Below are 16,913 nucleotides of genomic sequence, written 5' to 3' on the forward strand. Positions count from 1 at the left end.
TCTCAAGGGAGCCCTGTTCTGAATTGAGAGAGAGTGATACCTTCTGCCAGAGGGGGCGGGGATCCTCCTCCCCAGTGCTCTGCCTCTGCACTGAATTGGTCAGGTCATAGGTCAAACTGTAAAAAAAGGATTCTGAGTCCATGAACATCTTTAGCAACTCCTCAAGCAATCTCTTCTCCAACCTCTCCTTTTCTTTACTTTCTTTAACCTGCAAGAAATGAATCTATTACTGCAGGAAGTAAATGTAAAGACGAGGTCCTGGGAAAGGGGAGGGAGAGGGAGAGGGAGAGGGAGAGAGGGAGGGAGAGAGGGAGGGGGAGAGAGAGAGAGAGAGAGAGAGAGAGAGAGAGAGAGAGAGAGAGAGAGAGAGAGAGAGAGAGAGAGAATAATATCGTGAAGGAAGCGGTGACAACACTTTAACATGAAAGGCAGGAAAATGACTCTTGATGGAAAATAACTCAAAGATGAACCCCAAGCCAACGTAGTTAAACTCTTACTTTCTTTTTATTTGGAGCAGAGACGTTGGATTTAATATTTGTCAAGGTCTTCAGCAAAAACTTGGAGTCATCAGGAGATGGTATAATTTTTTCAGGTTTGTTAATTCCAAAATGATGCTTCTTACAAAGCTAGATAATTAAGAAGAGGAAGAGAATTCACTATTAATATTTGCTTGTTGAATGTTCAACTATGAGAACTGAAGTGACCGCTACTCACTGCAGATAAAAGTAAACATGATCAAGCAGACAACTGATATTAAAAAAGGCTGGTTCTAAAGGTTAGGAAGCTTCAGTGGAAGGCTGAAAAGAGGATATAGAATATAGAAGAACACAGAAGAGGAAAAATGGTGGTTCCCAAGTTCGGTCCTTGGGTTACTTCTCCTTCTTCAAGCTTTGTTGAGAAAACTGTCCTCTCCTCATTAACTCATATTATGTTTAACTTCACATTTGAACTCCATTTTTCTCTTTTGTACTACTCAAGAATGAAAATGTAACATCTTCCTATTAGTACTCTACTCTCTAAAATCCAGCGTCTTTCTCTCTTCTTCAATATGCCTCTGCAGTGAACACCACCCATTGGACTACTTAGGGTATCCCGGAGTCTGTGTCCCTGATTCACCCCCTTAAGTCTCTCCGATTAACCCCAACTTCTTCACACTGATTACTACTGTGTCAGTCCAGACTGAGCTTTTGCTCAGATCCGTGTTTATCCAGGAGGAATGCTACAGCTTCTCAGACAGGCAAATTCTTTACGTGCAGTTATCCCACCTGGAACAACCTACCACCCTTCTTTCGCCAGGCAGAAGAGAAGTCCTTCAGATATGAAGCCTGACTCCAGGATCTCCCACGAGCTCTTTTTATTCCCTTGTTGACACTCTGCTTCTGGATCTAGGACCTAGAAGATTCCTGCCTCGATCAGACCTAATGCTGCAGTCATGGTCCATGAAGATATTTCTCTTTTGATCTTGCAATATCTTCCTTTTTTCTCCTTTCCTTCTTTTTAAAATTCTATTTTAGCCACCATGACTCTTTCTTTTTGTTTTGGGGGCTACACCTCGTAGTTTCCAGGGCTTCCTCCTAGCTCTGCACTGAGGGATCACTCTTGGGGGAACGGGGAGCCAAATGGGGTGCTAGGGATCAAGCCTGGGTGAGCTTCCTGCAAGGCCAGCACCCTACCTGCTGCATTACCTCTCTGGCCCCTCAGGGCTTCCTCCTGGCTCTGTGCTCAGGAGTCACTCCTGGCAAGGCTCAGGGGACCATATGGAGTGACGGGGATTGAAGCTGGGTCAGCCTCCTGCTCTCTTTCTCCTCTATCTTTCTCTTTCTCTCTGTCTCTCTCTCTCCCCCCTCTCTCCCTCACTCCCTCAATTCCCTGACAATGGTATTTGTAAGTGGTGAGATGTTTATTCTCCTCATTTAAAAGGACTGTACAATTCTAAAAGAACAGAAATGAGTCAGCAACTCAATGTGTCTGTTGTGAAGGAAACCCCCAGGGCTGCACCCTGTAGCGCTCCCCAGTCTACTCTCCCGTCTCCCCTGGAATGGGGGTGCTGCCTTGCAACCTGCCAACTGCAGTGAGAGTGCCAGGTAAACTAGCCCTAAATCCCGCTGCTGGCCCAGCCTTTCTGTTCCAACCTGAAGAGCCAGCAGGAGAGGGAGCGCCAGCAACCTTCACGCTGTCAGCACAGCCATGCAGAAGGCGCTATAGACCAACTCACTGGCTGGGCGGACCAATACAATTTTTGCTAGCCTGGCCGCTCTAGCTAAGATAAAACACAAACAAAAACTGCAAAGGCCTGCTTTAATAGGTCTGATGGCCACTTATGTTCTTTGTTTCTGGGTCAAGAACAGTGAATAAGGTACTTGCATTGGTACTGATGAAAAGCAGAGTAAAAAGTATTCTGATCCATTTTGTTTTGTTCAGGGTTGAGGGTTTTGGTTGGGGGGAGGGGGAGAGCTGACTCCTGACAATGCTCAGGGGACCATATCGGATATTGGGGATCAAACTGAATCAGACACAGGGAAAGCAAATGTCTCACTCACTGTACCTCCCCCTACTCCCTCCCTCCCTCCCTCTCTTTTTTTCTCAATCTCTCTCTCCTTTCTCTCTCCTAATCTGTTTTGTTTTTTTAATTTCTGTAACAAAGAATTTTTAATTTTTCAAGTTTTTCTTTTTGTAGGGATCATTCTCGGCAAAGCTCAGTCTTAAAGGGCAGCAGTGCTCGGAGTCACACCTGGTGGTGCTGGGGACCACCAACTCACGCCAGCAGCGTCCTACCACTTGAGCGGTCTCCCTGACCTCTCAAATGTGTCTTAATGTTGGTTTCTTCAAACTAGATTGGTAAACTTGCCATAAAATGTGTGGCATCAGAATCACTGTTTGGGGACCGGAGAGAGAACAGGGCTCAGGCAGACACCGTGCATGCAGCGAACTCCGGCTCAACCCCAGTCCAACCCCAACCCTGCGTGGCCCTGAGCAGTGGCTGCAATCCCTAGCACTGCAGGGCCCAAGCAACACCCCACCCTCAGGCCCCCGCACTGGACTGCTGGCCCAGCTGGCCAGGAACAGCTGGGCAGGGCCTCATACTTCCTGAGCACGGCTGCCAAGTGAAAACGATTTGATTTTCAAACTATGTAATCTTGTCCCGGAGCTTTTTCTCCCTGCCTAAAAACATGGCATAGGAAACACATGTATGGAGTTAGTGGGTGGTAGCTACTACGTCAGCTGCTAGCTGCAGTTCAGGTGACAGGGAGACGGCTCAGCAGAGTGATCCAGGATCAGATGGCAAGTCTGGCCCCGGCCTGGTGCTAAAGCTAAATCTTGTCTCCCCCTGGAACTTTTTCAAACTGTTGTTTGCAGAGCCCCAGGATTCTGGGGGAACAGAGGAGGTTTCTAGCAGAGGCCAGGTGGGCAGGGCCTGAAGGGTCTTCTGCCCCACAACCCCCTCAATCAAAGCCGCTCTGCTTTCCTGTGCTTTATACGTGGGATTCACAGGCACTGTGCAAAGGTTCCACTGCTCTAAGGAGCCGGAACACCATGAAAGAAATGTACTCTGAAGACACTGCTTGGCACTGAAAATGCATGATTCTGGCCTATTAAACTGAATTCTCCTATTCGCAGTGATATTTAGATCAACTGCCCATAGTATCTCCTGGACCTTCACTTACCTCTAGCTCAAGATCCTGAGGTTCCATTTCAGAGAGGGATAACACGGCAATCTTGGTAACTTTACAGACCTCATGGTCCCCTGGAAGTTTGCCCACCAGTGCTTTCTGCCGGATTAAAATAAGCCACCATGGAAGATCTGAAAAAGAAAGAAAGTGCTACTGTCCTGACAAGCTGCACATGTGCGATCTCAGATGGCTACCGAGATGCGCATGAAAGATGAGCCTTCTGCTTGCTTCGCACACGGCTAATCCCAGTTTGATCCCTGACACCCAACAGAGTACCCTGGCCACTGAGAGGGTCCCTCCTGAGCAGAGAGCCAGGAACAGCCCCCGAGCACCACGAGGAGTCACCCCGACCCACCAGATAACTATTATGTGCCTTCCAGGGAAGATAAACAGCAAAGATATGAAAATGGCCTGTAGCAGGTGAAGAGAAGCTCAAGCATGAGTGCCCATGCGTGCTCCGCCCGGGGTCAGTCCATGGCGCAAGGTCCCCCAAGCAATCTGTCCTGAAGGGGCCCAGAACTTCTGGATGTGGTCCCAAGACAAAAGATGAAATAAAACCCCAAACTATAACTGCAGTCAGTTATTTGTAAATTATAAATCACTGGAAATGACAGAGAAGAGTTTACGGATAAAGTATGATACACTCATTTAAAAAAATTATAAGTGTTTTATAAATGGATGAATAGTTATTTTGCAACATATTAAGTGATAAGCTTTTACTGTTAATATATAATAGTTATAATATGTATTTGTATTTCAATCAAAGCACAAGAATAGCAAAAGCACATTACCTTTATGTGAAAGACAAGAGAAAATTCATGCAATCGTATGTTACCTAATGATGAATAATGCATTGTGATTCTGCTTTGTTTGAATGTCACAGTTAAATTATACCAGATGGTAGGATGGTATGACCTACTACACACCTACGCCATACTTGGTCCATGGTTGATGGATATGTTACTAAACAATGCAGTTCTATATGCTCATCTGCACGGAAGTAAAAGATCAATGTAATATTATTGAGACCAGGGGCTGGAGCAATAGTACAGTGGGTAGGGCGTTTGCCTCGCACGTGTCCAACCCGGGTTCGATTCCCAGCATCCCATATGGTTCCCTGAGCACCGCCAGGGGTAATTCCTGAGTGCAGAGCCAGGAGTGACCCCTGTGCATCGCCGGGTGTGACCCCCCCCAAAAAAAAGCAAAAAAATAAATTATTGAGACGAGTACTCTACAAGTACAGATGGAAATGGAATGAAAGAAAAGGGGAAAAAACGGGATAAAGAGATGAGAAAGATGTGCCAGCTCTAAGTTTTGTAAGCCACGGAAATGGTTCAAATCTCAAACACCCACCTCATGTAACATCAGAGGAGTTGAGGGAAATGACTGAAGGGAAACCTGGCTGATGTTTAAGAAAATCATCAAACAGGACAAGTCTGTTGAGTGTTTGAGAGCAAGGGACCACATACTGCTTTACACTTAACTTGCTGAGACATTTCATTATTCCATTCAAACAAGAATTTTGGTGCTTGCCAGCACCAGTTCAAAGGTGCTTTTCTTTAGAGACTAAGAATAATTGTGCACAAAGTAGAGAAATCTCCCCTTATGTGAGTACTTTCATGTAACAGAAATTTGTTCAAAGTTAAAAATACCTATATCAACCAGAATTTGGGGGTAACCCAAAATAAAATGCCAATATAAATTCAAACCACAGTCTGCTCCGTTAGCATGCTGAAGGGAAAAGGTAGTAACTCTGAGAAACACTATTTTGTATGGAAAGGGAAAAACCAAACTACTGACAATATTTTACTTTGTTAGCATGTTTGTTCTTTAGAGTATTCGTTAGCAATTAAAATCCTATTTTATGTGTACACAGGGACTGAGCAAATAAGTAAATATATGAGAACTGGGTAAGAGGGAATGGTAAGACCTATGAAAGAAGTCTTTATACAAGAGAAAGAAGAAAAGAAAACACCAGAAGCTCCAGTTATCTTTCAGATCCTTTTTTTTTCTTTTTTTGGTTTTTGGGCCTTACCCGGCGGTGCTCAGGGGTTATTCCTCACTCAGTACTCAGGAATCACTCCTGGCAGTCTCAGGGAATGCCATGCTGGAAGCCTGGGATTGAATTCAGGTTGGCTACAGTCAAGGCAAACTCCCTACCTGCTGTATTTGGGCTCCGGCCCCTAATTTCTCCTTCTTTCAAAAGATTTTTACTTAAATGAGAAGCTGGAGCGATGGATGGTATAGTAGGTAGGTAGGGTGCTTGCTCACGACCATGTGGCCTACCCAGGTTCAATCCCCAGCATCCCATATGGTTCCCTGAACCCCGCTGGGAGTGATCCCTGAGTGCAGTCAAGAGTAAGCCCTGAGAATCATATGGTGTGCACCCCCTTACCCTGAGAGAGAGAGAGAGAGAGAGAGAGAGAGAATATCTATCCAGGAAAGGCAGCATGCAAAGCAACTTTTCAGTTTAAGTTCATATCATTAAAACTTAAGCATCAAAATTTAAATGACTGAAACTGTTTTAGGAATTCCTCATTATATAAAAAGTGTTTAAAATAATGGAATTTTAAAAAAAGTATTTATCTACCTCATATGAAAAATGTTTTATTTTGTTCTTGTGCCACAACTAGTCAGGTGTGCTGTGCGCGAGAGCTACTCCCGGCAGTGCCAGGGAGGCCACGCAGTGCCCAGACTGAGTCTCCTGTATGCAAAGCCTGAGCTGCAGTGCTCTGAGTCCTCTCCCCACCCCTGAAAAATCTGTTTGTATTTTGGGGCCATATAAGGCACTGTTGAAGCTCCAGTGGTGCTCGGGGAACCATGGGGTTCCGGGGACTGAAGTCAGGATACCTGCACACAAAGCCATCATTTCAACCTGCTAAGCTATCTCCTTGGCCTTGACAAGAAAAATTATATATTTCAAGTTTGAAATTATACCTAGTGGTGGTTGTGTGCCCAGGAGACGATGCAGTGCCAAGGATGGAACCTAGACCTCTTATATGCAGAGCAACCAATTAATTAGCCTGTTGAGTTCTCTCTGGGGACCATAGGGGAAGCCAAGGGATGAACCCAGGTCTACCATGGGCAAGGCAAGTGCCTACCTGTTGCACTATCACTCCAGTCAAGAAAAATTATTTTTAAAAGAGACGTGTAGCTGTTAGGAAAAATGAAGTAATGAAATTTGCTTATAAATGGATGAACATGGAGAGTACCATGCTGAGTGAAATGAGTCAGGAGAAGGACAGACATACATAGAATGATTGCATTCATTTGTGGGATATAAAAAAGATAGCATGAGACTAATATCCAAGGCCAGGGAAAATAGGAGAAAAGAATGGCTGGAAGCTACCAGAAGTGTGTATGTGTAGAGCGGAGAGCAGTTAGGATAGAAAAGGAACCAGTATGACAATAATACTTGGAAATAATCACTATGGACAAGAACTGAGTGTTGGAAGTAGGTAAAGGGATATACATGATAACCTTTCAGTATCTGTATTGCAAACCATAATCCCCAAAAGGGGTGAGGGGGGGAGTGAGAGACGGGGAGGAGAGAGAGAGAGAGAGAGAGAGAGAGAGAGAGAGAGAGAGAGAGAGAGAGAGGCAGGGGGAAGGTCTCGAGATGGAGGTGGAAGGGGTTAAGGATGGAAACTGAAATCCAATCATGAACAACTTTGTAACTGTATATCTCACTGTGATTCAATTTTTTTTAATTAATAACATTTTTTAAAAAGAGATGCATAGTATTTGCTTTCCTGCAGAAATCAGTCAATTCTCAGTAAAGAAATATTGTTTTGAAGATGTTTTATAAGTCATAAATGAAAACGGTTTTAAGGCTTTCAGAGTTTTTTGCATAAAGTAGGAGTGGAATTTTACTCCAAATTTTCCGGGCTTTTACTGGCCACTTCACTCTTCATCATCATCATTAATCATTAAGCAAGGATCTACCATGTGATGAAAGATATGTCACGCATGGGTCACGGTTGACAGCACTGAACACATAATAAACCCAATGCATGATAAATAAAGCACATAACACACAATGAACTGTTAATATCAATTCACTTTGCTAAGTAAAAAGAAATCCTTACTACAAGTCTCTTTCTGTTGTTATTTTGGATCACACCCAGTGGTACTCAGAGCTTACTCCTGGCTCTGTGCTCAGGGATGATTTCTGGCACGCTCAGGGGACCATATGTCGTGCCCAGGATGGAACCTGGGTCTGCCTCTTGCAAGGCAAGCTCCCTATTATTTGTACTATCACTCTGGCCTCTTCTTATAGGTCTCCTAAGCTCCTAGGAATTATTTCTACCTCAGACTGAACAATTTAGAGAACTGCAGCTTGGCAGAGAAGCTAACATTAGGAAGCCCCCTTCCTAGTTCATTTGTACCTGCCAGTTTACTTGGGGTTCATTTTAGAATAGCTCTAGGGTTTATAATTTAATAAATTACAGCAGGGACCAGAGAGATAGCACAGCACTAAGGCACAGACCTTGCACTTGGCCAACACTGGTTCAGTTTCTGGTACCGCATATGATCTCCCAGCACGGCCAGGAGTGTCCTCTGAACACAGCTGGACTCGGCTCAAACTCCCACCACCCAGATACTTTACGGAATGGACTTAATCAAATGTACCGTCTTTCCTCCTCTTCTCTTCTATCGACCCCTCCCTCCACTTTCCTTTACTGTTGTTGATGCTGCCATGATGATTCACAGTGTGCAAAGGCCAGGCGTATGCACATGATTTCATCTGTGATGCTCGCCCGGGGTCACATGGTAAGTTGCAGTGCTGAGGTCTCCATGCCTTTGGTTTCGGGGTGCACACTCTGATGGACACAAGTCATGGCTGCAGTGCTTGCCAGGCGTTTTAACCTGAGCGGTGTAGTGGGACAGTGCTTGAAAGTGCCCTGGACGGCCACCGCAGAGCTGCCTCCCTGTGCTCACTGCATGCGGGACACACTAAGAGAAGTGCTTCTCCCCGAGCCCCGATGTAAACAGAGTATAACATACCCCTGAGTATATCCAGGGAACATCATACATCAAATAAGCAAAATTACAAGTAATACTATCGGCATAGCAGTGGCAGCGAAAACACGGCTGTGTGTTTCAGTGTCAGGCACCTGGTGTCTGAAAGCACCGTCATTTCCAGGTTCTCAGTGACCAAAGAGCTGATGATTAACCTATTCATCCTCCAGTGGTCTCGACGGGCTGCTCTGCTGTCTACTGAAGTTTGCTCATCAGGGTTTATAGAAATTGACAATGACTCATAAGAACATCTAGGGCAAGAGGCACTTTTAATATGCTCCGTTTCAAAAGTAGCAGATGGAGCAATTAGAGTCATTTTCAGTTTAGTCTATGGATCTTAGGATGAATTTAAAATTTTAATGGGCTGGGGACGTGGGTCAACAGTCAAGCGCCTGCCTTGCCTTGCAGGCATGAGACCTGGGTTCAATCCCCAGCACAGGAAAAATGAAAAACCCTTAATTGTGAAATGAAATTATCTATTATGCTCCATGAAAAACATAAGGTACTTTGTATCTATGAGTCTTAAAAACTATCTCTCAGGAGCCTGAGGGTGAGAGAGTTCAATGGGCTGATCCCATCCTTTGCTTACAAGAGACCCATATTCGATTCCCAGCACCACCTGGTACCTTAAGCACCATCAGGAGTGACCCCTCACCCCAACGACTTAGCTGAGCACGGCTTGCCCGGGTTCAATCTTCACCACCCCATGTGGTCCCCTGAGTACCACCAGGAGTGATCCCTGAGCACAGAGCCAGGAGTAACCCTTGAGCATTGCCGGGTATGGCCTAAAAGCAAAACAAAACAAATCGTATCCAGGACCAGGGTGATAGCCCAGTGGTCTGGAGGACAGGCTTTGCATGCAGGAGCCCTGGGTTTACTCCCCAGAACTGCGGGGTACCCTGAACATTACTGCTCAGCAGTGACCCCGAGCAATAAGCCAGAAATAGCTCCCAAGCACTGAGCCAAGCGTGACCCCAAACTGAAAAAAAAAAAAAAAGAATTTCACACACATAATAGATTTTACTATTTCAATGACTGAAACATCTTCAGCCCTTGAGAAGTGAAGAAACGACAGATGGCGATACTATTTTAATGAATGAGTGCTGGAGTGAACTGCATTCTGGCGCTATTCAACATTATGAGGAATCGACTCAATTGTGAAAGCAGGAGCCTCTATTGACAAATCAAACAAGATCCCTGACAAGTTCCTCCTCCAACTACTTCTGCACATGTTGTGAACTAAATGCTCTTGCCTTTTCGACTACTTCTTCTCCTGAGTTTATTCTCTCAAACTTCAAAACAGACCTGACTTTAAGGAACTTCTGTGATCAATTCAAGTCTTTAGCGTGGGACAATCTTTTCTCGCACCCTCCCTGCTGCACTGTCACCCAGCCCCCGTGAGGAAATACTTATCCACCATTGTTTACAGGGCGCAGACTCAGTGTCGGGGCCTGTGGGGCAGAGAGATCTCAAAGCTTTCAGGAGCTGAGAATCAAACCCCAGGGTTAGATGTTAATGACCCAGTGACAGAGTGTGATGACTTGAACTTCTAAAGAAAAATTTGAGACGATGAGCGACAGTACAGTGGGTAGGGTGCTGGCCTTGCACACAGACGACTTGGATTTGATCCCCAGCAACCCAAAAGGTCCCCTGAGCCCGCCAGGACTGATCCCTGAGCTCAGAACTAGGAGCCATCCCTGAGCACTGCTGGGTGTGGCCCCAAGACAAAAACAAAATTAAAAAAAGGGAGAAAAAGAAAAAAAATATGGGACATTGCAAAGCGCAAGGAACTGGCCCCCACACCATGGAGGGAGCCCAGCGGGCAGCGCCAGGTGGAGCAGCAGCTTGCCGCCCCCACGGGCATTCACACTCAGTGACAAATGTGCTCCAGCGAATTTCTGTTCCTGCCTCACCAGGCAAGAGCAATCTTCACGCATTAGTATGTAGAGAAGTAGGAGGGGAAATCGGAGTGAGAAAGCGGTGAAGAGCAGACATTTGATTCCCCTCAATCTCTGCCCGCCAGAGGTAAGGCGTTCCCATGGCAAAGCGCACCCCAAGCGTCTCTCCGTGCTGAGAGGTGCCAGGAGTACATCAGCCAGGCAAGGGGGCAGGGCTGCGGCAGGCTCGGGTGAGCAGGGGAGAGGAGGGGGGCTGGTGCTCAGAGGCGGCTTGGGGGGACTGACTGGCAGCGGGTGGGGCTGCCGCTCTCCCAGGGGGACAGGAAGAACAGTGGGGGGCAGCAAAGACGTTCCTTTGTGTCCTCCCACGCCCTCTCTGAAGAGCCAAACCTTGGAAGTGATGTGACAGGGAAGAAGGGACAAGATGAGGAGGGGGAGCAAAGCCTTCTCCTGTCCTGCTTCTCTTTCGCTATTTTCTTCCTCCAGTTCGTGCTATTCCCTACCTCTCCCTTTCCAAAATATTCCCGAAACACCTCCCCTAACCAACCGCTAGGCTCTGGACTACAAAGAAAGGGTGGAGCTGTGCATGTAAGCGGGGGCTGGTCAAGGAGCCGGCCACACCTCTGTCACCTCTTGGGGACTCCTCTCTGCCCCACAGACCAGCCCAGTAATGCCACTAACCCTCTGCTTAGAGAAAGGGACTGGTCCTCCGCCAGCCCTCCTGCTCGGAAGGCCCCTCTCTAGGGCGGCCCCTGGGAGCTGTCTAATCTCTGGGAATGGGACAACCCTGGGCCAGGCTCCCCCACAGCCGACAGACTCAGGCTCAGTCCCTAAAGGGTGGCTCTCCCTCAGTGGCTGGAGGGACTGAAAGGGACGGGCTGGTTTGCGGGTTCATGGGAGGGCAGAAACTTGGTCCTGCCCATAAAGAAACAATACACAGGTGCTGACCCTTCCAAGCAAGGGTCTGGTGAACGGCCCTTACTTACCAATCACTGGCTGTTGTGGACAGGGCTCCAAGAAGGTACCTGCACGCTCAGAGACACCCTCCCTCCCCCAGGCCAGTGTCAAATGCATCAGGAACAGCCAGCTGACCCAGAGCAGCGGGTCCTGGCCTGTGGCCTGCCTTGTTACAACCCTCTGCCCTGCAATCACTGCCCGCCGCCCGTGGAGCACATCCTCCAGTGATCACATACATGCACACCTACGGGCAGTGGTGACTCACTGGTCTCTCTGTAAGCTCCGTGAGGGCAGTAATGGGCCAGTTCACACTCACTGCCCAGCTATTCCCAACACACAGAAACTGTTATGTGTTCACAATGTGGGAAGTTTTGTTCTCTTTCATTTAAAAAAATATATATATATACATATATGATTTATTTATTTATTACTTTTTTTTTTTTGCTTTTTGAGTCACACCAGGCAATGCTCAGGGGTTACTCCTGGCGATGTTTGGGGGACCATATGGGATGCTGGAGATTGAACCCGCGTTGGCCATATACAAGGCAAACACCCTATCCACTGTTCTATCGCTCTGGCTCCAAGATCAATATATGATTTATGCTGCATAAATTTAAAACTCATAAACAGTGCTCTTCAGACTCTTTTGTGTGAAATAAATGCCAAGAAGAATGTATACGCTGCATATACACGTTATGCAGTTGCTACAGAGTAAGCCCCCGTGTACCAAGCAACCAGCATCCCCAAAGACCCCAGACTCTACTGACCCCCAAAGCCTCTCTCCTGACCTCCCACAAGTCTGACCTTGGCAAGTTTAGTTTTCCTCGTCTCTGAGCACTGTTCAGATGGGGTGAAGCCACGTGTCCCCACTGTCACCTCGCCTGTCCTGCGCAGTCTCATTTTCCTTCTTTTTGAAGGAGGAAGAAAGGATGGTAACATCTGCCTCTTTTTCTTCACAGCTTTGTCTTTCACAGAGGCCACAACCTAATGGTACCCAGGGGGTCTGGTAGTACCAGAGATCCAAGTCAGGGCCCCGCACAGGCCAGACAGGTGCTGTCATGTGACCTACCTCCCACCCTGAAGTTTTATTTTCACTTCTCATACTTACATGAAAATACACCCACATTGGGCAGGCAAAATAAAAACAAAATTAAAACAGAGGAATCAAAGTCATGACAGAATCTACACTTATCCTTAAAGGAAGAAAGTCAAAGAACACCATAGTAAACTTGACAATTTTAAAGACTAAAAACATACCTGAGTGAAGCTGAATTTTCCCAATAACACCTTCCACCAACCCCAAGCAAATGGGATTCCAGGCAAGAAGCAGATCCGTAGCTAAAAGAAAGAAAGAAGCATTGCATGAGAAAATATACATTAGGAAACATAGTAAAATATCTTTACAGTCTATTTTAAAATGATTTGTACCCCCCCCCACCAAAAGCAGTTATAAATGCCCAGAGCTGAATATATCAGTAGAAGATACGTGAAGTTGGGAAACTGCCTCATGAGCGGGGCAGAAGGCAGCTGGGATGCAGAAGGGGTCACTAAGTCAGTGGTGGTTGGAGGAGTCGCTCGGGATGGGAGAGGCGTGCTGGAAGACAAAGGACCAAGCGTGATGGCCTCTCAGTATCTGTATTATAAACCATAATGCCCAAAAGTAGAGAGAGAGTAAGAAGGAAAGTGCCTGCCATAGAGGCAGAGAGTGGGGAGGGGTGGCAGGAGGAATACGGGGGACATTGGTGGTGGAAAAATGTACACTGGTGGAGAGATGAGTGTTCGAACATTGTATGACTGAAACTCAATCATGAAAGCTTTGTACTGTATCTCACAGTGATTCGATTAAAAAATATATTTTTAAAAAGAAGTAACTTGAAAAAGCAGGAACGCCTACATAAGTCGTCTGATACAGAACAGTAATGAAGTGACAAGTGATATTTGAGGTGCTCAGTTGGGAGGCAGTACTCTGGCGCCCTGCAGTGGAGAGAAGAGGCTACTACATCCCAAGAGGGGGCATGCGCTGGCCCTGTTCGGCTGCAGAGAGGGCCACGGGGCAGTGGGCACTCTGGAAAACACCATTTCTCAAGGGAAGTTACACCAAGCTAAGCGATTCGGAAGGCTACTATTCTTTCCCGTGATTTCCCCAGCAAAAAACCAGGCTGTTTATATTGGGTTCCTCATCTGAATCGCAGAACAATAATCTAGGAGGCTGTTTCCTTAATTCTCTTCAGGGCGGCACGTATATACCTGGTGCTACTCTAGACACACAGGAGGACAATTAACTCGTAACACTAGCCACACCTGAAGAAATGAAACCTGAAGTATCTTTTGGAACCCAGGCTCCACATCAGTGGAGATAGATGCACTGGGGTTCAATAACTAGAAAGATTAGCAAGAGCAAAACCATTTATTTTGGAAGTCAAAATTATATTTTAATTATTGCCATTTAAATTTAGTGAAATTCATGATCAATCTGTAATTCACAGGGTAATCGTGGGCTCCGAGTCTGTTTAAGTCTGTACTATTACATCCTGAATGTCTGTGTTAATAGCATAGTCAATGGGAGGTTTAAAACATTTAAAAAGTCGACTTTGTTTTTATTGCAAGAATTAAAGTAAAAAAAAAGGAATTTTTAAACTCTGAATTTTTACACATGACCATTTCCAATCATGACAAATGAGTGAGAAATGAGGAACCTGTTAAAGATAAGGAAAAAGAACTTTAGGAGGGACTGGAGTTAAGGTGTATAGCAGTTAAGGCAAGCTGGCCCTGCACACACCCAGCACAGGTTTGATCCCTGAAGAGCCAGGAGTAACTCTTGAGCATCTTGGGGTGAGACCCCAAAACAACAACAAGAATGCTAGGACAGTTACTCAGAGCAAGGCTGAGAGTAACGCTCCCCAAAGCCAGGCCGTGATTTGGGGCCCGCGCTCCAAACCAGCAAGCAGAGAGCCTCCCTCTGCAATTAACCGGCAAGATGCTCAGGGGGCCAAACATGGCACTGGATCGGGTGCGTGCAAGGCAAGCTCCCTACCCGCTATGCTATCTATGTGGGCTCCCGATATTTACATTTTAATCATGTATTCTAAAGTTATACAGCATAAAATTGAAAAATTATCACTCTCAGCCCACCACTGAGATAACTCATTATTCTGCTACACTTCAGGTCCTATGTGCATACCAAGTGACAGTGAGACAAATATAAATGCTGGTTGCCTCTTCTAACATTAGCGTTTTCTCAGGCCTCTAAGATACTCTTTAAAATTTAGGGATCGAGAGCTAGTACAGGAGCTAAGGTGGCTGGTCCCTGGTTGGTCTCGAGCACCACACGGTCCCCCAAACCCACGCCAGGACTGACTGTGTAAAAACACAAAGGGGAAGAGGGGGCCCAGCGGGGCTCTATCTCTCCCGCTGCAGGCGTTCGGTAGTCTCCAGCCACTTCCCCCACCCCGGGGAGGCTGATGGTGATGATGAGGCAGGTGAAGGAAGGAAGAAGGCCAAACTGGTTGCTCGATCAGTTTATTTCATTCTCTCTCTCTGCTTAACTCCCGGTTCTCAATCTCTCTCTGCATCTTCCTCTATGCTTGTCTCTCTGCGTCTGTCTCTCTGCGTCTGTCTCTCTGTGCCTGTCTCTCTGCGCCTATCTCTCTGCGCCTGTCTCTCTGTGTCTTGTGTCTTCTTTCTCTGTCTCCCTTTTCTGTCTCCTTCTTCTTCTGTCTCTCTTGTCTTCTTTCTCCTATCCCCGTCTCTTCTATCTCCCCTCAGTGCCCCACAGTCTTAGTTTATATAGCAAATTACATAGGGTGGTGACACAAAGGTGGGTTTAACATCAACAAATCAACAAAGAAGGGTAAGACCATTTCTTGAGGAGATTAACAAAATCTCATCTAAGGAGATCCACTCAAGGGTGGGGGTCCAAGCAAGGATGTGTCAGAGTGTGAGGTAGTAATCTACTTAAATAGTTATAGTAAATCTACTTCTAATATTTCTAGCAATGTCATTCTGTACGAGCACAGTAAGCGATATAAAGTTTGGTTTTTCCTGAGGGCATCTCCAGACCACAGTCCTCAGGCCAGGTTAATCTTCCTAACCTCAGCAGGATCCTAATCTCATCGTTACTTTTGGATCATGACAGCATTGTCCATGATCATGCTCTCAACTTATAGTTGAGTATTGTGGCACTTTGGCCTGGCCTATCTCGATGCCAGGGTAGCATATAACTCACCACTTGCCCTGGATCCGTCCTGTCCCTCATCGGGATCCTGCTTTTGGGGTGCTAGGAACTGAGAGCAACTTGAGTTAAGAAAGCAGATGCCCAGGAGTAAATATTATTGGAGTCAATCAACTCCCAAGTTACAAGCACAATATTGTCTTCCTGTGTCCATACAGAAAGGACATGCTTTAAGGTAAACTATGTTCCCTAAGGCAAGGCTAAAAGGACAAACCCCATGTTATCCTACACTGACAGAGCCAGAAAGAGCCCCCAAGCACGGCTGGGTGTAACACAATGGCCCCCCCATTACTGCTGGATTCCATCTTATGAATAAAATACAGTTTTTAGGAAGATAGTCTTCAAAATGAACTTTACGGGTTTCCACCAAGGAAGCATTTCCTAGCTCTTGGTTATTTATGACTTCTGGTTTCCCCAGTATAAAAAAGTACTAAGAAAAACGATGAGCACTGCGCAAACATCTGAGGTATTTTATTTGCCTCCCTGATTAGTAATAGCTTTCAGACTAAGTCCTAGGAATGAAATCAGCAAGCGAAGATGTATTTCAAGCCTGCAACCATTACCAAATCGGGGCCCTGGGAGATGACTCAGTGGTTGGAAGCGCTGGTCCAGCAAGGGCCAGGCTGCAAGTTCAAAGGCTGGTGCTGTCCAGCCGCAGGAGGGAAGGGAGCAGAGCTGCTCGAACCCTCTGAGAGACAGGGCCCGGGAGATTTCTGGGTGGCCTCAAAGGGCGCAGGGCCGATGTAAGGCCGTGAGAAACCCCGGTGCCTACATGGAGAAAGCCCCAACAGCCTTGTGGTCTGGGAGCCCAGTGAGAGGAAGAAAAAGAATCCTTTGAGTCGCGCCTCCCGCCCCGCCCTTTGCTGGTGTGGGACGGCAGGGGTTGCACACTCCACTGCAGTGCTGGTCAAGCTCGCACACTTACAGTCTGTGCCTGCTGGGGTCGGACTCGGCTGGGGCCCTACTTGCTCTATGGTGAGTGCCCCCCAGGGGTTCTGTGGGCTCGCACTCCCAGCTCCTGTGCTGGCCCCTCGTCCTTGCGGTGCCTGCCAGGGCTCCCACCCCTTAGCTGAGGCTGCGCACCACACACCGCGCACTCTTGGTGCAGCCGGGAGCCGGGACAGCAGGGCCGCT

General features: G+C 46.7%; 1 protein-coding gene across 1 annotated transcript in view; it reads right to left on the reverse strand.

The window, feature by feature from the left end:
- The window catches only part of INPP5F (inositol polyphosphate-5-phosphatase F), a 73,615-nt gene that overhangs the window by 33,650 nt on the left and 23,052 nt on the right, over window positions 1-16,913 (reverse strand). The window contains exons 2-5 of the mRNA XM_055118844.1: window positions 12,806-12,886; window positions 3,666-3,802; window positions 498-626; window positions 41-208 (exon numbers count right to left, since the gene is read on the reverse strand). Coding sequence (XP_054974819.1) covers window positions 41-208; window positions 498-626; window positions 3,666-3,802; window positions 12,806-12,886 — 515 coding nt within the window. The remainder of the gene's footprint in view (window positions 1-40; window positions 209-497; window positions 627-3,665; window positions 3,803-12,805; window positions 12,887-16,913) is intronic.

The sequence above is a fragment of the Sorex araneus genome, chromosome 11 (assembly GCF_027595985.1).
Source record: "Sorex araneus isolate mSorAra2 chromosome 11, mSorAra2.pri, whole genome shotgun sequence".
NCBI classification, from domain to species: Eukaryota; Metazoa; Chordata; class Mammalia; order Eulipotyphla; family Soricidae; genus Sorex; species Sorex araneus.